General features: G+C 43.3%; 2 protein-coding genes across 2 annotated transcripts; both read right to left on the bottom strand.

Annotated features, from left to right (window-relative positions):
- Positions 1–1,534: 1,534 nt before the first annotated feature.
- Positions 1,535–11,483, bottom strand: LOC119918131 (zinc finger protein ZAT1-like). The gene is made up of 4 exons (XM_038738683.1): positions 11,355–11,483; positions 10,338–10,497; positions 9,001–9,224; positions 1,535–8,858 (listed from the first exon to the last, which is right to left on the bottom strand). The coding sequence occupies exons 1-4, from the start codon at positions 11,481–11,483 to the stop codon at positions 8,607–8,609; spliced, it is 765 nt and encodes a 254-aa protein (XP_038594611.1). The 3' UTR covers positions 1,535–8,606.
- On the bottom strand, positions 11,479–23,785 carry si:dkeyp-113d7.10. Its single transcript, XM_038709151.1, has 3 exons — positions 22,616–23,785; positions 11,855–12,155; positions 11,479–11,722 (listed from the first exon to the last, which is right to left on the bottom strand). Exons 1-3 carry the CDS (start codon positions 23,238–23,240, stop codon positions 11,623–11,625), a joined length of 1,026 nt encoding a protein of 341 aa, XP_038565079.1. The 5' UTR covers positions 23,241–23,785; the 3' UTR covers positions 11,479–11,622.
- Positions 23,786–25,361: the final 1,576 nt, after the last annotated feature.

Raw genomic sequence — 25,361 nt, forward strand, 5'->3', positions numbered from 1 at the left:
AGCTCATTGAGGGAACCGTGAATGCCAACATGTGACATACTGAAGCAGAGCAGGATCCCCTCCCTTCTGAGACCGGGCCAGCGTTCCAACACGATAACGACCCCAAACACACCTCCGAGACGACCGCTGCCTCGCTAAAGAAGCTGAGGGTAAAGGTGACGGACTGACCTGAACCCTACTGAGCATCTGTGGGGCTGCTCCAACAGAAGGTGGAGGAGCTCAAGGTCTCTAACATCCAGCAGCTCCGTGATGTCGTCATGGAGGAGAGGAAGAGGACTCCAGAGCCAACCTGAAGCTCTGCTGAACTCCAGGCCCAGGAGGGTTAAAGCAGCGTTAAAGCAGCGAACCATCTCAAGGATGATCAGAAGAAATAGACAGCAGCTGAGTTAAATATGAGTGTCACGGCAAAGGGTCTGAATACTTATGACCATGTGATATTTCAGTTTTTCTTTTTTAATAAATTTGCAAAAATTTCTACATTTCTGTTTTTTTCCTGTCAAGATGGGGTGCTGAGTGTACATTACTGAGAAATAAAATGAACTTTTTTGATTTTTGGAAAATGGCTGCAATGAAACAAAGAGTGAAAAATTTAAAGGGGTCTGAATACTTTCCGTACCCACTGTATACAAGCTGTACACTCACTACTTTACATTATAGCAAAGAGTCATTTCTTCAGTGATGTCACATGAAAACATAATCAGATATTTACAACAATGTGAGGGTGTATTCACTTTTGTGAGATTGTATATTCTAGATTTTGTTGGTCTTTAAATGTGATTCGATTACAATAAGAAGACAAGACTTAATCATGTGACAAGTATTTAGGTAACATTTCTGAAATATGAATTTTTGGAACAAAATGCTCACACGGATGGACAACATTCAGAAGTTTCTATGGATCCTGTGATGCACTTTTCCAGCATCACAATTTACCGAAACGTCGGGACGGTTAATGCAGGAACCTCTGGGTCTGAAAAGTGAATCAACTTAAACCTGCATCCTCTCCAGCAGCCAGCAGGGGGCGACTCCAGCGGCTGCAGAAAGAAGTGTGATTGTATAGAAGTCTCTGAGAAAATGTTTCTACTGATTTATTCCCTCAGTAAACACTTTCCTGATGAGTTTCTGGTCTCAGTCGCTAGTTTCAAGTCTTCTTCAACACAGCATGATGTTCATTTAGTAAATTATGGTCCCATTTAGAGGAACAGAGACCAGGAAGCAGGGGAGGCTTTAGGGCGGGGCTACCTTCTGTCCTCATTGAAAGGTTGCCAAGATAGCGACCCGTTTGTTACAAGCCAAAATTTCACAGTTAATGTGAATTACAGAAGCACCTTGCTAATAACCAAGCTCGCTAAATCTACCCTCTTGTCCAAATATGGTCATGTCTGGTTCCAAAAAACCAAGATGGCCACAGCCAAAATGAAAAATACGAGGGTTGTGACGTCACGGCGGCCACGTCCACTCATTTTACTGTCTGTGGTTCTGTTGCCTTTTATCGTTTGTTACAACAGCTGTAAAGAAGACTCGTCAGGCCAGCTGGTCGTTGTTAACATTTATTGGTTTTGTTTGAACTGTAACACTAAAAAGTACCCGATCTCAATGACTAAAACAGGTCATAAAAATAAAAAACACTATCACCATCATCACATCATCATGGCAGACAGCTTTAACTTGGCGTAAGTGACATTCAGACCACGCTGCTGTGATCAACACGGGGCACAAAATTAACAGTGGATATTCGCTTTCACTGGTTTTAGATGTAAAAAGTTGGCAATTATTCACTCAAAACTGACAACGGTCAAAGGTCAAATCCATTTTCAGTGAATTCTCACATTTATTGAAAACGGAAATAAACTTTCCATTTTCTGACTGAAGTTTGAACTGTCCATCACTTAACTCCTTCAATTTTTCTAAATCTTATTAAAAAGGAAATGTTAAGATTTGGTTTTATTAGATTGCTGAGTTACAAAAAAAAAGGGCACATTTTTTTTTATCAAAAGTATTGCATCAAATCCAAAAAACTGAGATGAACTTTCTTTGACAAATGACAGCAAGTCACTTCATTGGGATTATACAGGGTCACGTTTCCCGATGCCATTTACAAACATACAATCTGCTTAAAAATGATTTAAATGGAAAATAATCACACTTTTAAAAATACTAAAGCATCCCTTTCATTCCCTCATTTGCATCGAACAATAAGATGACCTCGGATCGTTCCCTGAGGAACCCCTGCAGCAGAAACTCCAGCTCTTTCTCTTTGAGCTGACCGTGGAGGGTTTCACTAAGGAACCCGTTTGTAAGGTCCCTCCGGGCTCCCACACAAGCATGGTTAGCTTTTACTGCAGAGCTGACTCCCGTCTTTCACAGCGTAAAAAGGCTGAACTCAAACAAGGTTGTCTTCTCTCCGCACGGGAACCACACAACCACTTTTGAAAAAACACAACATAAAAATCACAGGAGTCGAGATGTGCTCCGATATGTACAAATGAATGTCGTCTGAATGCGTCTCAAATAATAACTTTCATGACCTTTTTACAACTACAAACTGACTGACTTTAAAAACGGTCAGAGAGAAATGCATCTGGTGGGATTCTTTATTATGAAGCACTTCATAAGCATTGATGGGAGGGTGGCGTGAGACATTTTCCGATTATTTAAGATAAAGTCTTAATTACGAGATAAGGATAGAGCAGTATCTCACAACTTGAAGATAAAGATTAGCGATGCATCGATCCGACTTTATCAGTCGATACCGGTACCTTGGCTTTGGGTATTGGCCGATGCCGAGTACCGATCCAATACCAGTGTAAAATTAATAAGCCGTCTGACTGAAAATATATCGCAAAGCATCATCAAAGTGTGCAGGAAAATTGCAGCCGCAAGTTTGAAGCCTGAAACACCTCCCTAGGGAGGCGCCTGGGGGAATCTTTACCAGATGCCCCAACCACCTCAACTGGCCCTTTCGACACAAACGAGCACCAGCTCTACGGTCATTTCTGACTGTAATGACTTGGCTTCTCACACACAGAATGCAGGACTAGGATCGGAATTTGAAGAAGGCCCATTGAAACCTGGCTGATCCTAGCCACCCAACGAGGTTCGGACTGTGAAGAAGGCCCATTCAAACCTGGCTGATCCTAGCCACCCAACGAGGTTCGGACTTTGAAGAAGGCCCATTCAAACCTGGCTGATCCTAGCCACCCAACGAGGTTCGGACTGTGAAGAAGGCCCACTGAAACCTGGCTGATCCTAGCCACCCAACGAGGTTCGGACTTGAAGAAGGCCCATTGAAACCTGGCTGATCCTAGCCACCCAACGAGGTTCGGACTTTGAAGAAGGCCCATTGAAACCTGGCTGATCCTAGCCACCCTACGAGGTTCAGACTTTAAAGAAGGCCCATTCAATTCTGGCTGATCCTAGCCACCCTACGAGGTTCAGACTTTAAAGAAGGCCCATTCAATTCTAGCTGATCCTAGCCACCCTACAAGGTTTGGAATGTGAAGGCGGCCCATTCAGTCCTGGTTGATCCTAAACACCCTCTTCGGGCTGTAGATAGAGGACGTCAACATGCAGGACAAACAGATTTAGAAATTCATTTGTCCCAGCTGCTATTGGGCTTTTAAATAATTCACTGTAATTCCATTCTATTGTTTTAAAGTTTTACTTCAACTGTGGTCTTCTAACATATATTTCCTTTTGCCTATTTTAACATTGCTTGTTTGTTAGTTGTGACTGTTGACAGTTTTGTGTTGACTGCTGTCTGTACACCAGATTTGCCCCTCAGGGACAATAAAGATATCCTTGATCATTATTTTATGTGTAAGCCAACATCAGGCTCGTCTTAAACATTGCTTCCTAACGTTGTAAAATAAAATGCTGTTAGCTCTCCAATCAAAATGTTCAGGTCTACCGGCGCATCGGGCCCCTTTTCACCGACACCCGATCCAGCTATCTGAGTCAGCATCTGCCGTTATCCAATGTCAATATCGGATCGGAGCATCTCTAATTTCCAAAGAAAATCTCATAATGATGATTTTAGCATTGCTTAAATACAAGCAAAGATCTCCTACTTACAAGATCTGTATCACAGAATTAGATATAAAAACGTCATCTTACACCCACGTAATCTTCAGAATACAAAGCTTAAACACATTATATTGGATTAGTTTTCATTTACCGGGTCCCTGTATTGTGCTGTGAATAAAACATTTCAGTTTCATTTCTACGCCTGGTTTTTGGTCTCAAACTCACATTTGTCTTCATACTTAACTTTCCCTTTTTGTGTTTTGCCCGACCAGAAACATTTCTCTCTTCTATGGCTTTGTAAACAAAGACAGAAGGAGCACTGATGGGCTAACAGGTCACATGATGCTGCTGCCGTCAGGAGGAAACCTGTCTCTAATATTCACCTTTCTATTCTGTGTGCGTCAGGCAGCAAGAGAGGTTAATGAAGATTAAGGTTTCCAAGGTTAAGTTATTCATTATAAATTATAATCTTAAAGGATAAATTCCGTATTCAGTATTTTTAAACCTGGGCCATGTGTCCACATATTGTTGGTGTTGAAATGACTCGTAGGTGTTTTTAAATCTGTGCAGTAGATGCTGTTTTTAAATCTGTGCAGTAGATGCCGTTTTTAAACAGGAAACTGAAGCGAGACTTCAGTTTCCTGTTTAAAAACAAAGGGGGTCACCCGGAGTCCCTCGTAGAGATCCTTTCCATGATGTTGTCAGACTCCTGGTGTCACAGCCTGAGCCTGTCGCTGGCAACAAGAAGCTCATTCTGTGGACGCCATTTTGACAAAGGAATACGCTGGAGCATCTACTGCACAGATTCAAAAACCTTTTGTATCTATGAGTCATTTCAACACCAACATCTGTGCAAAAAAGGGGCCCAGGATTAAAAATATTGAAATGAACCTTTAACGGACTCCCATCTTCAAACCTGAGAAGCTTATACATTTGCAGTTTTGTGGTTTCTACCAGACAGCATCAGCCGCCGTGTAACAAAAAGCTGAGACGCATCCAACATGAGACAGAACAACAAATAAAACAAATGCACGTTACGGTAGTATCAACGGCCCACGTCTACTGAGGTAACAATGTTTGTGTGGAAAGAGGGGGAAAAAATTTAAAAACTTGAAATGTTTTACAAGGAAAATGAGGTATGTGAACATGCGTGGAGGCTGAAAGTGCAATGAACCAGACAAAGACGCTCGGCGTTTGCAGAAAAGTGGTTGGGTAATTCAGATGTTAGCGAAGCAGACGAGAAGCTTTAGTTATTTAAGCAGTGTTCAGAGGCAGAAATTAAATTGTAAATTATTATATTATCAAATTAAAGTATGATTTCATGATCCACCCAAATCAAATCCAAGTTTTTCATTGCTGATATCTTCTAGCGGTGGTCTGGGTTTGGTTCAACGTCATCTTGTTATTCTGTTTTTTGCTGATGAACGTTCGCCAGCAGCTGTGAACAGGCTTCTTCTATTATTCTACAACAAATCAAACTCCAGCCGCTCGGCAGAGCTTTGGCTTCATATTGCTTAAAACGTTTTGTTCAAAACACATAAAAACAGAATTAAAGTCTCACTAGAAAAAATTTTCAGTTTGCACATTTACAAAAGAATAAAAAATGATGGCTTGTTTGCGCTGAAGCGTCGCGGATCAGGATGCATCACTGATGCATTGATCCGTTATCCGATCCATCCCTCTATCTCATCCTGTTGTACGAATGCTACAGAAGATAAAGCATGTTTTGTACAGAGACTCTCAGCACAAACAGATGAAATTAAAACGCTGCGTCAACAGAGTCTGGTAGTTGTTGGGAGATTCTCCATCCATTGGTCTCTCCAATTAAATGACTAATTTATCATCACTCACGCTGGACCACTTGAATTTCACAGTTATATTTTGGTTTTTAACGAACATACGTGGAGACGTTGGGGTTATATCTTTGACGTCACTTTAACACATTTTACTGGATGGTAAAGTGTAAAAAACATTCTTAAAATTTTGACTGAGAATTTTTGTCTTTTGAGAGCGTGACTTTGTTCTTCTAGGGCAGTAATTCACATGTTTTGAAGAAATCATTCGTTAAATCATTTCAGGGTTTGATTTAATAAACAAAACGTACTGGAGGACATTCAATAATAATGAAGTCGAGTTGCGGAAACCAAGCCAAGTCCGATTTCCATCCACTGCCCTTTTTGTGTATCTGTTTACATGTCAGGTTCAGGTCTCTCCACGGGTCTGTTTCAGATCATGTCCAAACCTTTAGACCAGTACAGACCTCTAACAACAGGCCCTGAACGCTGCTGCACCAAATGAGTCTTCAGCGTTTGTTAACATTTTATGTATTTGTTGATTACTTTCTTAAATTACTTCATTTCCATTATTCGCTGCTTTTCCCTGTTTTGTACGTACAGCACGCTTAAAGCGCTTATAAAAGATCCGTTCCATAGACATTCGTCATTTCTTTGTCTCATTTATATCTGCTGGATATATGGAAGCTCATTTCTGCTACATAAAAATACAATTGTTTCCTTTATTCCAAAACAATCTGAATTAATTATTTTAATTTCTCGTAATTTTTACAAAAAAAACGATGAAATTGTTTTTCCTCACCACAAATAAAAGATTTGGATTAAGTGTCGCGTTATTATGACTTAAAACAAGTGTTTAATATTTGTGTCCCTTTCTCACATTTTATTTCTTCTTCTGGCAGTAATGAGCTTCCGTACAGATCATCAAGAAGCCAGAGAAAATAAACACCAACAATGATTTTCAGCAAAAATAAACGCATGTAGTCTCGTTTATGTAGGTGAGGTATTTGTGTGTTAACATGAGGTGATGAACCGATCTGGGCTGAAGAACGAGGGGGAGGATGAAGCAAAGACAGAAGGAACCGTCGCAGATTTAAAAACCTCTCTCATTTCATCATACATCATCAGTTCTGTCTGAAAAGTAGAAACTGTACAACAAAAGGATAGAAACGGCCTGGATTCACATTCAACGAGTCCAAACAATCGACGCCACTGATTAAGTCCGTCTTCCGTTGTTTTGTTTTTTTTCTTTCAACGAGTAGCGACACAAGGATCTTCCGCAAAGGGCGTCCAAAAATTTAAAATACAACGACAAGAAAAAAAAAACTTAACCTTGGAAACCTTTTTTAAAAAGGAGAAACGTCTTTTAGTTTGTTGAGGAAAAACAATAAAAGAGCACTTTAAAAACAAACGGGTAGAAAAAAATCAGAAGGTCACGTCTCCCTGTGACAGTGACTGTCAACGCTGTACAGGTCCAACACGAAAAAACACGATGGGAAGGGGGGCAGGAAACAGGAAACAGGAAACGAAGCTCCGACTGTCCGGCTGCCGAGGAAGACGAGCTTATTGCAAAATCACCTGCCGGGACTGAAATTCACCTGCAGCCTCTGGAGCTCGTTTCCTGGTTTGTAGAAGTTTTACAGAAGAAGAAGGTGGATGTTCTGAACATCAGCTGGGTTCACTTTGATTCCCGTCTGTCCCCCCCAGATTACACGTCTGTCTGAAGTTCCTGTTCCAGATCCGCTCAGAGGGGTTAATCTGGTCCAGAGTTTGCATGCAATAAAACATCTGCTGATTTCAAATCCTCACGAATCCCTTATTTTAAAAATCCATTCTAGTTTCAGCTTTCAACATTTGTACGTTTTCAAACTTCACAGTTAAAATTCGGGGGGGGGGGGGTCATTTGTTTGGTTATTTTCTAATAGTTTAAACTTTGTGGGCTTTGATCAGAAATCTCTGATCGTGGAGAAACCCGGGGTGAGATCTGTGTTTTAAAGTTTTTATGTACTTTTTAAAAACAAGAAGCTGAGATAAAAGATTCAAAAAGAGATTCGTCTGAACTGAATGAATGCCGACCGTGAACCAGATCCAAAACAGAACCAGCTATCAGACCTGAACTCCATCTGGCCTTGGGCGCCAATCTACCGTGTGACCTCCAGAGACGCTCCGATTGGTTCTGATGACGAGGGACAGACCGATTTTAGACTTTAGCTGACGAGCGAACACATTATCAAACAGGTTTGCTGGGTTTAACTTCATATCACGTCTTATATTTAGAAACTTTATAAATATCTGAAGTGTTTTTACTGCTGAGTTTTTTGTTTCAGTTCATGTGTCTGAGTTAATTTATCAGTGAAATCAGAGAAAAGCTCCGTCACTCTCTGCTGTTTGTGTTTTTGTATATCTCAGTAAACGAAATGATTATTTGATCAATGAATGAACAGATCGATTGATAAAGAAAATGAGTCGCAACCCTGACAGAAAGTCCTGTACTGACCCAGCTGGACTACCTGGAGCCAACTTCCTGTTGTATTTCAGAATAAAAGGGTCTAAAATCGCCGTTTGGTTTCTGCTTCGTCTGTTGAAGGTTGAAACTTTTCAGCTAAATGGTTTCAGGGAACAGCTACTGGACGCAGATCCGGATGCGTTTCCCTTTCATGGTTTCTGGTCTCAGGTGTGTGAATCCTCCTCTGGTTCTGCTCTAAAGGTCTGGACCCGGTCTTGTTTGTGTTGGACCCTGTTTCTGTTTCCACGTTAGCCCAGGCGACTCGCTCGGTCCCGCCGGGTTCAGGACCGGTTCCCGGGGTGCTGGGTCCGGATGTGGCTGCTGAGGCGGGCCACCGTGGAGAACTTCCTCCCGCACTCCGAACAGCGTGGCGGCGAATCCGAGGGGGTCCCTTCAGGTGGAGAGAACGCGGACGACGTGTCGGCGGCGGCGTTCTCTGCGACGTGAGTCTGACGGTGAGCCTTCAGGAGAGACATCCGGCTGAACCTCCGACCGCACTCCTCGCACTCCGACCACACCCGCCTCCTCTTCTTCTGCAGACACAGACAGGAAACAGGAGGAAGTGCTCAGATAAAGTATTAATACCACAGCGAACAAATACTGATACAGTCGTTCAAAGTATTACTCGGGTATTAAAGGATTCCGTGTGAGCGAGACCGCCACGCCCTCCCTCACCTTCCTCCCTTTGTCCTCCCCCTCTTCCTCTTCTTCCTCCTCCTCTTCCTCCTCTTCCCTGGTTGTCAGGGGCGACGTGCAGGTCTGGCCGGGCGGTTCGACGCCATCTGTCGCCAGAGCGGCCAGCGTTTCGTTGGCGGCGGCGTCCTCTTCATCCAGCAGCTGAGACGGCAGAGTCAGGAGACGGTGGAGCATCGAGGCTGACGAGCGGCGACCTGAGGACCCTGAAGACAGAGACCCGTTACTGCAGTTAAAGTACTAATACGACATCAGTACAAGTAAAAGTCCTGCATTCAAAACGTTGCTCCGTTTTGTTTGACCTGAATCAGTCGCTGTATCGCTCGTTACAACCACCAGACGACCGTTAATAACTGAGGGAAAAAAGCTCCTAGATGAAAGAGTGAAATTTACAAGAAGAAAAATCGGAAAATCCCTGAAATTAATGTCATAAAAAAATCGAATATCCCTCTGGTGTGTTTTTTCTCTGAGGTGCAGGATAATGACTGTGGGCCGAACTCACGAGTGTTTCCTCACTGCTGAATCCGACTGCAAAGTTTAATCTAACTTTCCCCTGCATGCATAATACACGGCAGACGTGTGTGTGTGATGTTGCAGCCTTGCAGAGAGAAGTTTCTCTCATGAATGTGAGACTCTAATGAGAATATTCAAGTTTTTTACTTGTAGACTTATCTGGTCGTGTTTTTGTTTTTTTATAAGAGCGCTGAGGGAAACTTGATGTGATAAAATGACCTTACAGAGAAGCAGGGCGAGTTAACTTTCGCTCTGGTTTGTCTGACTCACTAACAGCTTGGAAACTGAAGCTCTCAGTGTAAAAACATGTGCAGCTGTATCTTTACATCATACATCATTTTTCACAGGCGTTATGGCGAATTTTGCATGCACCTGCGTACAAATTCTGCTTTTAAACGCTAAAATATTTTGTGAGAATTTGAACACCTGAGCTACAAAACGTCACCACGGGAAGACCTTGTGGGAGCGCGGCGGCGGCGGCGGCGGTCTTTTCTCTTGCTGCACGAAGTTGGAACCTCCGTTCTAAGCTTACAGTAAGCTCACGCAGTCTACCGGAGGTCTTTATTCCCCGCAGCTCACGTTAAGACTATCAAGTCGGCGAACGTCAGCCGCAGTCACCTCAGTAGCTCGACGCTGACAAACATTTTCCGAATTTATCATGTAATATTAACTTTAATATGACAAGTTAAAACTCACAGCTGCAGAAGAAGCTCTTGTTAAGTGACCTCTCTGGAAGTGTCCTCCTTTACTGTACCAGAAAATAAACTATGCTAAACATGAGAATAATCAAGATTAACACGACACACAGATGCGGCACGGTGGTGCAGCGGTTAGCACCGTCACCTCACAGCGAGGAGGATCCGTGGATCGAGGCCCGGGCCTTTCTGTGTGGAGTCTGTCCAGAGACATGCACAGGTTAACCGCCGACTCTTTGCCCTTCGGTGTGAACGTGTGAATCTGGGCGACCTGTCCAGGGTTCACCAGTGACAGCTGGGATTGGCTGCAGCCCCTTCGTGACCCTGCAGAGTTCACTATAGTGCTAACCCATAAATATTATTCTCATTACATAGTATTTAAACCAAATAATAACACCAATCAGAATATGAAAAACAACAGTTAAAGCATATAAAAAGTTAGAACAATACTTACTCAAGGATTAATTTACTTTGGTAGAGAAATTTTGAATTAAATAACATTTTATAGCAATGAAAGTAAATATAAAAACATTGAGCTGCCAGTAAATATTAATATATGTGAATGAAACTTCTCACAGTTACTATGCTTCACAGAATGATGATGTGAAGACGCTCAGCTGCAGATGTTGTCTTCATATCTCTGAACGCATCGTCCAGTGGAGGGCAGTGACGAGTCTCCCCGTGTGAAACCTTCAACACTTTATTTTATACAGTTATAAAAACACACTTTAACTACATTGTTGGCTTTTTATACACTTTTAGATTTATTTATTGTATATATTTTTATGTTTCTCCAGGACTGGTATCTGTAGCCTTCTTTTTTTAATAATATGTCTGTAATTTTATTTTTTCCAAAGATCTTTTATGATTTTTACTGTCATATTTATTTTTTTATATATTTGATGTTTCAAGATATATTTATCTGTATAAATCTGAATTTTCCATCACATTTATATTTTTATAAATAACAATATTTACTCTAGTTTATTAGAGATAGATATATATAAATCTTATTGTTTCTATATTTTTTTTGTTTTTCTTTCTCTGAGATTCGGTGTTTCAGACTGAATTCCCGCCTCCTCCTCGTCTCAGGTGTGAAGTGTTCAGTGAGCGGGGCCCCTCTCTCACCTGTGGGGCTGGCGGGCGGTCCAGGTGAGGGTCCAGGTGAGGGCCAGGTGAGGGCCCGGTGGCGGTGGTGGCGGCTCCTCGCCTGCTGTTCCTCTGACTGTCTTCGTCATCCGGGGAAAACACCTCCATGTCCTCCAGAGGAGTCCAGCGGGGGTCCAGCTGGGGGGAGGAGGGGGAGGGCTCCAGGGTCAGAGAGGGGGCGGGGATAGGCTGCACCTGCTGCGCCCCGCCGTCACTCAGACTCCGCCCACCTCCTCCTCCGAGCTCTTTAATCTGCCAGACGTCGCTGCACCACTTCTGACCAAAGACTTTGTCCAGGATGGGAACCCAGTCCTGAGAGACCGAGAGGACGGGCGGGCGCTCCGGGTCTGAGGGGAGAAACAATTTGTAAGCATGTTTTTGGATCTGTTTCACCTCTGACCGCAGTGATGTCACAGCGTCCTGAGGTACACCTGTGCATCACTGCGGCCAGGTGGGCGTGTCTGCGGCTCTGCACTCACCGCCTCGCTCCGCCGTCTCTTTGGACGCCGGGACCTCGGCGAGCTCCTCCCGGGCGTCCTCCGAGCCGCTGGGTGACACCGAGTCGTTCTCCGACCCCCTCCTCCTCCCCCCGGCTCCGCCTCCTCTCCCCTTCTCCCCCCCCTCGGTCGGAGCTCCGGTCCAGCCGCTCCTCCAGGACCCGCTGCTCTCGCTCCATCTTGGTGATCTCCAGCAGGAGGTCGTCGAACGAAGCCTCCACGATCTTCGTCAGCTCGCGCACAGCAAAGTCCAGGACCTGCTCCATGACGGACTTCAGCTGGTCTGCAGGGGAGACAGGAGAGACCGCCGCCGCCATCATCATCATCAGCTGTAATTTGTCTAAACAATAAAACTGTCTGCTGGTTTAGAGATTTACGTCACTGTCCGTCAGCCCTGAACGCAGCACAGTCATCGCACGTGTCTGACCCTGAACAGGCGTTACCCGCCACACGATCGATCCATCGTGGCGTGCGTCAGGATCAAATCAAGCTTTTAATGCAAATCTGAAACACATGAAGTCCTGAACGCAGACTCGCTGTTTCTTCAGATTTAATGTACTTTAATTAATTTCACGCAGCTGATCACAGAACGGGCTTCACGCAAAGACCTCAGACAGCGTGATTAAAAAAGGTTTGTGGCGAGGAGACTTTTCAGCCGCTCTGAAATCTGGTCGTGTTTTTGGTTTTTTTATAAGAGCGCTGAGGGAAACTTGATGTGATAAAATGACCTTACAGAGAAGCAGGGCGAGTTAACTTCCGCTCTGGTTTGTTTGATTCACTAACAGCTTGGAAACCGAAGCTCTCAGTGTAAAAACTCTCCACGTTGTTGTGCTGCTGTGCGTCCGTTCGCTCACTGCTCCTGAGTTTAGTCACATCTTAACGACACATTTTGTTCATTTAAAAATCCGGCAGTCATTATGTCAGCAGTTGGGCTCATACAGTTAATAATTAGAAAACAGCTTTGACGTTAATGCACATTTGAGATATATATATATATATATATAATTATCTAATGTTAAAGCTTGGTGAAATGTTTCAGTACATCTTAGCCCAGCGATAATTTTGGTCTCTTTAATCGTACTTACCGGGAAATACTCAAATATTATTCATGGAGGGAGGGAGGTTATAAGTTAAGGGGGGAACAAACAGGACACGGACATCCAGGAAAGGTTTTTGCATTTCAATCTGTGGAGTGAAAGTAAGAAACAGTGTCAGTGTGGAAACATAAATCTGTTTAAAACTGGGTGTTTTGTTTTCACGAGTTACAGGGAAACGATCAGTGAGCGTTTATTTTCAGCGCCGTTGTTGATGTTGTTATTTCATTCATTCCTCATAGATGTGCTGCTTTTTTCCTTCTCTATGTAAATAACTGAGGTGCAGGTTTAAATCGCTTTTGCGCCCGGGCCTGCGCCGTACTGGGTTTCCTTTTTGACCCCCCCGGTCGACACGGTATAATTCGCACCCTGGTTAGATTATTTATAAGCATTTGATTTGTGTCAGAATAAATATGTTTTCCCACTCCTATTCGAATATGTAAAGAAACTGAGTTTCAAAGATTTCTTTTGCTGTAATATAATAAATGCATTTTGTTATTTAAACATTTTGATTGGTTTTAATTACTATTCTGTCTGACATATTTCAAAATAAACATATAAAGTTTATAAACCCGGAGACAAACTGTAAAATGGGACGATGATTTTAATGGGAAAAAATATTCTGTGTTTTACAAGCAAATGTTTTAGAAAAGACCAAAGATCATTATTTTGTGTAGAGTTTTGGTTCTGGAGCCCAGAGCCTCACCAGGACACGAAACTCGAAGCTGCAATACAAAATGCATTTGAAAGACAAGATTATGTATTATTAGCACAACTGAATAAACATGTGCATTAAAGCATCTTAGTGGATTTTCTCCACTAAATTAGAAGATTTAGAGACATTAACGGTTCACAAATTAAACAAATTATGATACTAGCAATGGAAAAAGTTAGCAGCACACAATCTAAACAGGCAGCCTATTCATTTATTTGAAAATATGTATTTTTGTGGGGGTGGTATTTAATTTTATTTTAATATAGGAGTGGTGCATGTATGAAAAAAAGATTTCAAAACTTTATGTGTTTATTTTTTTACCCCTAACACTAAAAGCAGTATACCAGCATATTATAAAAACAATCTTCATAGTAAACATTACTTATATTAGAGCAGTAGACTCTGCGAGGTGGACGAGTGCTGAGATGGTAAATGCCAATTATAATACACCATTTATAAGAAATCATTCATCATTTTCTTTCCCTTCTCAGCTTATTTTCCGACATTCATACATCATAGTGGCTGATTCAGCCAACATTAATATCTGTGAACACTCAATTCTTCCTGGATATGTTCACTCTAATTACATAATTACTTTATTAAGTTCATATCACATCATCATCAGAGTCCCTGTGTGTGAGAACCGTTTGAAAAAACATTCACTAACTAACAAACTATCTAGTAACTGATGCCAACATCAGCAGCAAAAGCTGTTAATGAAGTTCCAAAATTTAACAATGCACAACTTTCTCAATCAAACCTGGAGCCGTTTACAAGAAAGGTTGAACTGAGAGCAACTGGACTTCTTCTGAAACGTCCAGCTGCTCCCGATTCAGCTTTTCTTGGATAACCATGACCTGGATGAATCTTTACAGATGTGTAGGTTTGTCTAACGCTGGAGTTCACTGGAGCCTGAAGATGATCTGCAGTGATGTTTTTAATAAACCAAACATAAACACAGTCATGTGTTCTTTCTTTGTGGGAAACATTCGTCATTAAAATCAGTTAACCCTGGTGCCACGGGATTACTAAAAGGTAAATCTGATCTGAATTTTAAAACGTGTTTTCAAGAGGAACACTTTCCAACGTAAGGTTGGCCAAAAAAATGTGAACAAGGTAGGTGATTGTAGCTGTTAAAAAAAATAGCAATGTAACTACATACACGTGTCACTGAGCTGTGCACATATTGTAGATCAACGCATTTATTGGATAAATTACCAAAAATCACTTAAAATCACAGTTTTTTCGTTTCTCACGCTCATTTTCAATTCAATTTCAACGCCCAGGACTTCCGGGAACTATCTGCAGCCTCCTGCTGCGCTTTAATGTGTCTACTCTTGCCTAGTTTTTTATATTAATGTCTAAACAGATAAATGTCTATAGCTGTAAAAATAAAACATGAACAACCCTATAATGGTTCTGAGGTCATATTTACAGGGTTTTAGGGGGTGATGCCCAAAACACGCTGTGCCGTCAATGTAAAAATCACTGTGGAGCATCAGAACCAACCAAAGTAATTTCACCTAATCTAAAGGTTGTACTTCCTCCCCAGTAGACTGATCTTTTTTCAGAGATATGGTGAAAATAACGGCCCAATGTGATGTGAAATCACATATTTGTCATTGGAAAACGTCAAATTTTCTTGTGGGAAGACCCTCAAACCCCCCGGACCGTGACCACCACCCAAACATTCATCTGACACTGAAGTGTTAAGCTATTCTAACCATGGACACAAGAGCAACCATACTACGCACAAAAAAACCAAACCGTGCTTCAGCTCTGCGGCTACAGCTCAGTAAGGCAAACACTGCAGATTTCAAACAAACAAACTGCTGCTCTTCAGTGTTTGACTCATCTGTGAGAGAAAATGGAATAAAAGGAAAAAGGGTTGGATCAAAGACTCTGATCGCGTGAGTGCTGAGCTGCAACAATCGATTAAATTAAACACCAACCATTTTGATAGTCGATGAATCACTTTGAGTTTTAAAATAAGCTTCTTAAATGTGAATATTTTCTGGCTTTACGACAGTAAAAGTATCTTTGGATTTAGGACAAAACGACGACGTTTGGGAAACACCGATTGGCATTTATGATCATTTTCCAACGTGAAAAACCGATCACTGATCATCCCTTCAATCAGCGATCCAATCGGAACAACCCTACCAGTTCCCCTCCAGCGCTCGGCCGGCGTGAGCAGCTGATGCAACTTCACATAAAAGTTATTTAACGTCCGGCCTTTATTGTGAAGTGTCCCTGTGGTGGGTTTAAAGCTGCAGGATCAGCTGCTCCTCGCCACACAGACGGGAAATGAAGCGACGCGTTAATATGACATCACTCCATCCATCCCCTGAAAAACCTGAACGTGTCCAATCACCAGCAGAGGAAACCGCATTTAAGAACAGTTCTGAGCTTCTTGAGCTACATCTCGTATTGTGTCCCGTCTCAAAACAAACCTTTTCAAATAAAACCTCAGCTCCAGCTAAACGAAGACCGGCGCCGAGCAGCGTTACATATCTGGCCTATTCAGTTCTTCGGTTCATTCCCAGTTGGATGTTATTTGTACATAAAGCTCCGTCACAGAGAAAACTGAAACCGGTGCATCTCTAGTACAGAACCAGAGATATAATAAGTGAAGTGTGGGTTTTGAATCAGTTACTTTTTCACTGTACGGAGCGAGTGATTGGATGATCTAGATAAAAGCCGGTCTCTGTCGGTCTCCTCGCGGCTCTACGGGGGTTCATTTAATGATTTACACTAACAGAACCTCCTCCTCTTCGTCCTTTGTCTCCACAGTGAGCAGACGAGGGAAGGGCCCCCTTACAAAGCGACCTCTGACCCGAGCGTGTCGGGGCCGCGGCCTCATTAGCTCCCTGCACGTTCTTCCGGCTTTCTGAAGACGCTCTGCCGGCGTGACCCCCACCTTCATGGCTCCTGCAGGAAGCAAAGCGAGCTAGTTAGCAGCAAAGACGCTAACACACAGCTGATTACAGCCGGGAGCAGCTATTAAATTAATCGCCAACTATCATAATATATCATCGATTAATGGGTTTAAATAGTGAGCGTCTTCCTTTGTCACCTTTGAGGACGTCCTCTCGAATACTGAATACTCAGGAGCAGGAGAGGCAGTAAATCTGCAGCAGTAGACCCTCTCTGAGCTCTCTTGGTGCAAAGCCTAAGAATAAATCACTTCCCTGGGAAACAGCGGGACGAGCGAGTCGGCAGCAGCAAAGTAATCTTTCCATCCGGCCACTTAAGGCTGACAGGCTCAGATTGTTATTAGTGTCTGAGAGCATTATTGAAAGGATCCTTACAGTGAGAGACCTTTCATTAAAGAGCAAGATCCTGTTTGTTCAACCTGAAACAGTCGCCGTTATCGCTCTCGTCAAAGCCACCAGACTCCATTGACAAATACGGTAATTTTACTTTGCAGAGTACGGGAGTTGCTGGTCAACCGCAGCCTTGGTAAGTTTGTATTATGTTGTTGTTTTTGTGTCTTTCTTTGTGTTATCGTGTGACTCTGTTGTTTAAACCCCCTCCCCCCTCCCCCAAGCCACAAACTAACCAATCAAGGCAGCCGTAGACCAGAGAGGTAAAATGACTGTATTTGTCAGTGGAGTCTGGTGGCTTTGTAGGGATCCTTTTCAAAATGTTGTCAGACACTCATAATACCAATCTGGGTGCTGGTTCAGTTTGTCTTTTTCACATATCAGGGTGTGTCTATCATAAAGTACATTTACATATGCAGCGACGCACACGCAGGCGTGGAGCAGAGTGGGCTTCCCTTCGCCGCCTGTCTACAGCCACGTTTCACTGCCGCTGACCGCAAACCTGAAGTTAGTGTCGATTTCTTTAACAAAAACTACGAATAAACACAAAGACGTGATTAAACGTTAACTGTGACTAAAACAACATGCAGCTGAGACCAAAATAGGACTGTAGAGAAACTAAAAACCATAACCAGCACGCAAACATAGAAAACTGCTCAGTCCAGCACTGCATGATGGGAAATGTGGGCAGACGCTGCAGTATTTTAACACACATTACAAACCTGTAAACTGACAAAATGTAGATGAGTGCATTTATTCTTTTTACGGGGCCTCGCCTTTACGAGCGTGCAGAGATTAACGTGAGAGGGAATCTGATGCTTTGCAGACAACAAAAGAAACGAGGTGATGTTTGGACCCATTTTCATTCCAATGAGGGTGAGAAAAGAAAAGCCCTGAAGACATTGCTTCATCAGAAGGGAACGTGGCCATAAAACATCTGGTGAGAACACAAACCAGCAGAGACTCTTCGGAAAGTGAGGCAGGTTTTAAGACGGATTAAGACAGTAGCACGGACGCTCCGCTGAAATAACAGATCGTGGAGCCAAAGATTTGCACTCAGCTTCAACGACCACAAACCAGACCTGAGATCTCTGAGTAGTCCTGGACCTCAGACCTCAGTTCAAGCTTCCACATAAAGACAATTCCCTGAAGAATAAAAACAGACCTCCAGGTGGTCTGGGATCAGGTCCCAACCTAAAGCTGGAGAAGCAGCGTTTAATAGTTTTCATGCTCCACAAACCTGAAACAAAGATCTTTTAAAATCTGTGCACGGTTCGTTCTTTGATTTAGTTTAAAAACCGAATCGGAAAAATATTGATTTAATGTGTCCGACTTGTGTAGCTTTGTGTGCTGCACTTGAATTACCTGCTGCAGATACACTGGGGCGAGGGCGGTGCCTGAGTGAACTGAACACCAACCAGCGTTTGTCCCTGCATAGAGAAATTTTTGGCGCCGCCGAAAGAGGGTACAGCGAGCGACAAAGGAAGATCACCAGCGCCAAAATGATCAGAACTGGGGGGGGGGGGGCACAAATGTTCCCACGAATGTTTAATAGCCATTTATCCACAGCCGCTGGATTTTACACCTGCAGCTGGCGTCGGATTAATAAACCAGCTGCTGCGCCTGAACGCTCGTGCAGCCGCGTGTGTTAAGTCGTGAACCGACCGGCCAGGAGGAGGCGGGACATTAAAAAAAGGTTGAGACAGCAAAGTTTTGAAATGTCGAACTCGTCGTTCTGGATGCACGGTTTTTATTACTGACGAGTTAATTTGCATAAACAAAGTCTCACCACCTTGTAGAGCAACTTTCTTACGCAATAATTTAATGAAAACAACCCACAAAATGAAACTGCTGTTTTGTCCAACTGGAATTAATGTTACAGGCTACTAACGGTACGCTGTGATCTGAAATTATAATAAATACACAAACATCAGCACTAATCACACCTCAGCCGCAGCCGTGTGGGCTGATACCAGAGACCGCTGAATCTAAAACTATCTGTAGGCAGATCATCCAAATCAGGACTAACATGTAAATATATTCTCATACTAACATTAAACCTCCAGGTTGGGGATTTGTTTTCTTAATCAAATGTAGAGATTTCGCTCACTCATTGCCTTTCCTGTACTGATCATGCTTACTGTCCCGCTAAGTCAAGTTTTAGTTCTTCTCTCTTTATGCTCTTTTTTTAATAAAGTTGGTTGTTACTCAGTTATTCGCTTAATCTCTCAGCAGCAAGATGTAATTTCCACGACAGTAAACAGCCAACGTGAACTGTTATTAGTGAACTCGGCGAGCCGTTTCATCAGTTTGTCTTATCCCTCCTTGTTAAAAAGCCTCGTGTGGGACAAATAAAGTTGCCTTATTCTGGACGTGGGAGTAAAATCGCGCTCAGGTTCAGGATGTGATTGGCCGTCACTGCTGTGAGGTCACCGTGCGTCCCGAGCTCCTCTCTCTCACGCCACCGGCCTGGTTTTTCAGGGAGGGCTGGGGTTTGCGTGTCAGCAGTGTGTGTGTGTGCGTTCGAGTGAGCATCAATGTGTGCATGCATGTGTGACAGTGAGGCGGCGGCGGCGGCCTCCTTCCTCACGTGTCTCTGCATGTGTGTGCGTGCTGCAGCAGCGGCGGTGCAGCTGAAACACACCCAAACAAAGCAGCGTCTGAACGTGACTGACAGAGTTTGTGATGGAGGAAGTCAGTCCTGCTCTGACGGATTAGTTTCATCTGATCCTCCGCACAAACACTCGCCACGTCACAGGCGTCCCGTAGATTCAAACCCGTGGAAATTATTTTTTTAAGACTTTAACTCCTGCAGATGCAACATTCTGCCGACATCGCTGTTTCCTATTAGAGAAAATGATTCCCAGTTAATATTTATAATATTTAATCAGAGGAACACCAGCTTTAATTTTGTCAAATTAAAATTTAAAAAACAAATTACGACAAACTCTTAGGTCATTGTGCAGGTTCGAACGTTTGTTTGTTTGTTGTTTTTCTAACCGATCGCGTGTGTGCATGAATCTGCGAGGCCAAATTCTCGGTTCTTCCCTGCTCAGTTCACGCCGAGTCCAAGTCAGGTAGGAAGGAAAGAAGAGAAAGGACTTCTGGGTAACAGCTCAGCTGCTGTGAAGCACAGTCACACGTCCTGGGTAATTAAAAACACACATTTCAAGGTCTGCTTGCTTCTAACAGGAAGTTGATTAAAACATTGACTACGATTAAAACAGAGGTCCCTTTAAAATGTCTCGGACCAACTCGCCGGCTGAAGGATAACTGGGACTATTTTTCGCCCGCATCTCTGGCTTTTTCGCCCGCATCTCTGGCTTTCTGAACTTCAGGCAGTTGCCCTTTCTGAGTCGTCTTTTCTAACAGCTCGTGCACGGCGAACACGCCGCGGTCCAGAGCGTAAAGCTGAACACCGACGTAAACAGGAACGTTACCAGCGCCGCCGTCTAACATCAGAGTCACACCAGACGGAGTAAATTATAAAGTCGCTCATATTTATGACGTTACGGCATTTATTTAATCCTAAGAAAGGACAAGAAAAAATATAAAGACCTTTTTAAACCAAATGTAATCCTTGTAAGGCCCCGCGGGTCCCCTGGAAACCGCTCAGTATAAACGCAGCGTGCGGTCCTGCGTCTGGATTCAAACATTAAACTCCAGTTCAGTCTGCGGTTTTAAACCAGGTATAAACTGATAATCTCTTTGGGTTTGTTGGTCGGATGAAACTTTACGGATCAATGAAGAACGTGTGTCGCAGCGTCGACGATCTTTGTACTTCTCGTCACTTCGTTTGTTTCTGAAAGGGAACGTGGCGCTCACAAATTTGCAAATATCAAGAACACCGCAAACAAAGCAGCGCATTTTGTTTTGCATATACAAAAACGTGCCTATCAAACAAACACACGACACAATCTAACAGAAATGCACACATCGTTTGCAACCCTGCAAATAAAACAACACATCCGCTGGTTTTGGTTTTTGGCACAGTCTGAATGTGCTGAGGATTTTCTCACAAAGATTTCCATGAACTTTAAATATCATACAACAAAAAGATGAAGAAAAGTCTTAAAATAAGAATTAAATATAATTAACACTTATGTGTATTTTAATGATGTCCGCTCTGAGCGCTGGTACCGTAACAGCACTAATAGACGAGCATCAAAATCCAAGCGGTGGCTGGTTTGACCTCAGTGACCTTGGCGTTAAAGGAGGTGTGGTGTAAGGAAACTCCCCGTCAGGAAACCCGTTCCTTGCATTTAACACTAAACGACACAGTAACGTTTGAATAAATATGGAGGTCAAGTTCAGTTTGTGCTAAAACTGTCCCGAGTGAAACCGACAGGTGTCAGGTGTCAGGTAGACGACAGAAACGGTCTCCATGACGATCCCACAGCTGGACACCGTGTCGCAAAAAAGTGTGCGATTTAATAAAACAGTAAACGTGCGTGGCGCTCTCAGGGCGCGCTGCAGTCTCGCTCGAGCGCGAACATGAGGCTCCACGAACAGACGGGTGCGATCAGAAGAATGATTTATGAGCAGCGTACCAGTAACCTAGCAACGTTCGACTAGTAGCTTCACTACTATATGAAATTATAATGAACGTATTGAATGATGAAAACGTCGACCGTGTGACGGAAATCTTTTTTATACCAAGAGTTTTTAGTTTCACCCTCCGTTTTGTCCTTCTGCATTAACAACTGTTATTAATCTACACTAGTATCCTAAGGTTTCCACAGATGCACCTCGTGCTCCTGAAACCCACCCCTGACCTCTGCGCCCCCCTTCAGTCCAAAACCTGTTAGAACTAAAATGGACTGCGTCCAGACGGAGGCTCGTCGAGCTCGGCCTGAACTAAAACTCGGATGTGGAACAGCAGTCGGCCTCCTGCAGACACGGTCTGGCCTTTGGAAGTTGACCTGGCGACGCGTTCGAGCGCTTCTCCTGGAAGGAAAATCTGACTTAAAACCCGTGAATTTTCACCACCAACCATGCAACATCTTTGTCCTTCCCTTTTTTACGCCTCGGCCCTTTTCTCCTCCAGTCAAACACCGGTTTAACCTCGCATAGGGGGTCCGGCTCCATGTGGGCCTACGACCCCGTCAACCACAAGGCCGTCTCCTGCAGTCTGTTGCTTCTTTGTCCAGGTCTCCACCACGATGGCTGTAAATCTTACTTCATGAGCTACAAGCCTCGGAGTAGAGGCCTCTTTAACTTTTTAAAGCCAGGTTTCCTCCTGAACTTGGTCTGTCAAAAGCTTCACACTAACCTCATATCACGTGACCTAACAGGCTGCACAACAGTTAATTATTTACACCCATTATATCCTGCCCCACCTCCATTCTGCTCCAATTAAACCCCCAATTAAAAAGTAGTCCTGACCCAGTTCGGGCTGCCCTCCTTGCCTGTGTGTGTGTTGCTTTCGGGACTGAGGCTTCAGCCCGTGAACCTTGTTTTTAATCACCTGCAGGCCTCACTTCCTCTGCAGTTTACTCATAAACACTAAGCGGCTGCAGAGTTACGCAACACCGCGTTGTGGTGCCGCTGGAGGCCGAAACAGAGGGAGGAGTGCCCGTGTGTGAGTGTTGTGTAACGGGGTGCCTACCCACGACTCGTCCTCTCTGCTCCAGGCGGCGTGTGTCGGTGGACAGGCCGGGCTCGGCGCTGTGCGCTCCGGGGGCGTGGAGCCTCTGCTCGGGCTTTGTTCTGCCGCTGTCCGCCCTCTCGTCCCCCGCCGTCTTACCAGCCTTGTTTTTAGGGGAGCCGCCCCCGCCGACGTCCGCGGTGTTGGCGTTGGCTCGGCCCCGGTTCTCCCGTGACTGCAGCTGGAGCAGGAGCCGCCGGTTTTCTTGCTCCTTCACGGCCGTCTCCAGCAGCAGCGTGTTCAGGCTGGAGCCCACAGTCTTGCTTATTTCCTGGACGGCGAGCTGAACGACTTGCTCCAGCACGGACTCCAGCTGGCCCTGGAAAAACGAAATGTACACGGCGCCGTTCATGTTTTCGCCCCCTCCTAAGAGGGCTCTCTCATTCTTCTGTACCCGAGCCCCCAGCCCGACCCCCGCTGGCCTGTTTCCCCGACGGAAAACTGGGTAAGAATCGGCCCCGGGTCGCTCGGCTGTTCCCGCTGCTGCTCCGGCTGCGGCTGCGGCTGCTGCTCGCCGCAGCTCGCGTGTTCGTTCAGCCCCTTCGGAGAGGCTACCGGAAAGACCCGAGTAGAGGCGCAGCAGCATTTGCCCGCCCACATGTCGTTAGCACGCCATTTTAGCTTTCAGAAAATAACATCAGTCATTTCCCCAAATGTCAGCACAGACTCGGCAGCATGTTATTACACCAAAATACCTTCAAATTACACAGAACGGAGATAAGAGCAGTTCCACCAACCCGCCAGACTCAGACTGGTGGCTTCTTCTTTATCTTGAAAGATCATCTCAGGATGTGAGAGTCACTGGTAGTTGCAGTAAAATCCTCTGTTTAGCGGTGCTTAGGAAGCACTTTTGTTTAGGCTACATGTTCATTTATTAAGTACAACACCTGAAATATGATCTGTGTCGAATGTTGAAACTAACAATTATTTGCTGATCTTGATTAATCGTTTGGTTTATTTAAATGCAACATGCTCATTAAGGTTTTCAAATGTCAGATATCCAGTTTACTGTGATCCAATAAAGTCTTCAAAATTGAGCTGGAAAGTTGTTATTGTGCTTGAAAAATTGCCAATTACGTTTTTGTCAATCGATTATTCAACTTCGTTTAAGCTCTGGTAAAATGTCTTAATTTATGGATTTATTAATAAACAACACAAGCTAAAGCCATTAACAAGAACAACTCTTGATTTGGTAGAACCTTCAATTATGTTTTTGTGTTTTCATGTGGACAGTTTTTTTTTTTAAAAGGAGGAAAATTGTATATGAAAGTGTATGTTTGGACTAGGCCTAATAAAGTATTTGATTCGATTAGATTATTCAACTTCATTACAGACAGCATCTAGTTAGCTAGTTTAACTACTTTATACTTTATATGGTTAGCTAGTTTTAACCGCTTTATACTTTATATACATATACATTACATTACTTAGCTGACGCTTTTATCCAAAGCCACTTACAATTGCTAGACTATATATGTCAGACGCCTATGGAGCAACTAGGGGTTAAGTGTCTTGCTCAGGGACACATTTGTACAGTTAGCTAGTTTCAATCACTTTGTATACAGTTAGTTTTAACTACATACAGTTAGCTAGTTTTAACCACTTTATTACCGTAAGTTAGTTTCAATCACTTTGTATACAGTTAGTTTTAGCTACTTTATATACAGTTAGCTAGTTTTAACCACTTTCAATACCGTAAATTAGTTTCAATCACTTTGTATACAGTTAGTTTTAGCTACTTTACATACAGTTAGCTAGTTTTAACCACTTTAAATACCGTAAGTTAGTTTCAATCACTTTGTATACAGTTAGTTTTAACTACTTTATATTCATTTATATATAGCTTGCAGCTATTAATGATTCACAGTCTGTTGATGTATGTGTAATATTAGATCATTTGAGGCATTGAACAGTTATTAAATGAAACGTTTAGAGTTTAAATCACTTTTGGTGGAACTGTGAACAACTCATAAACATTTGAAACATGACAAGGAATAGTTTCCACCACTGGTGTTCAGTCGGTCACACAGGTTTGCATTGTAAATGAGATGGGGTGTTTCACAGTGACTCTTATAATATCTGACACAATACCTGCCCTCATTTCACATTTACCAAGTATCCGGTTTCAGCCACGTTAACATGAAACCTATTATGTTAATTCCTAAGGTCCATACATTTTATCAGTGTATAAGTAATGCATTTACTACAGTATGGATCTTCAGGTTTGTCCCTCCAAACAGATTAGGAACTCCGTCTCAACATGACCGATAACATGTTCCACATGCATTATTATAGTCTACACTGTAATCACTTACTGTCGTGTAACATGATTACAGTCTACTAAACCAAAGGCCAGTGCCCACACACTTCCTGCTTAGTTTCTGTTCCACTTACCCTTTGTTGTTATCTTACAAAGATAAAAGACAAATAATTAGCATTGAAGAACTTCAGGCGTTAAAATGCTCAACCCTTACAAATTAATGCATCAGATAATACAAAAATACTGACAGGATAATTTTACTGCAACATGAATACTTTTACTTTAAGAGTACTTTGAGTATTTTTCAGCATCATGTTTTTGTGTCTATGTGACTAATTGTGACAACATTTTTTAAAACCGTTCCAGCATTGAGGGAGCGCGCTGCAGTCAGTCAGTTAGGGCTGCAACATAGGGCTAATCCTTTGCGTTTAAGTACATCCACTAAAG

The sequence above is a fragment of the Micropterus salmoides genome, unplaced genomic scaffold (genome assembly GCF_014851395.1).
Source record: "Micropterus salmoides isolate LMB-PRFRI ecotype aquatic unplaced genomic scaffold, ASM1485139v1 Ms_hic_scaffold_10, whole genome shotgun sequence".
In the NCBI taxonomy this organism is placed as follows: Eukaryota; Metazoa; Chordata; class Actinopteri; order Centrarchiformes; family Centrarchidae; genus Micropterus; species Micropterus salmoides.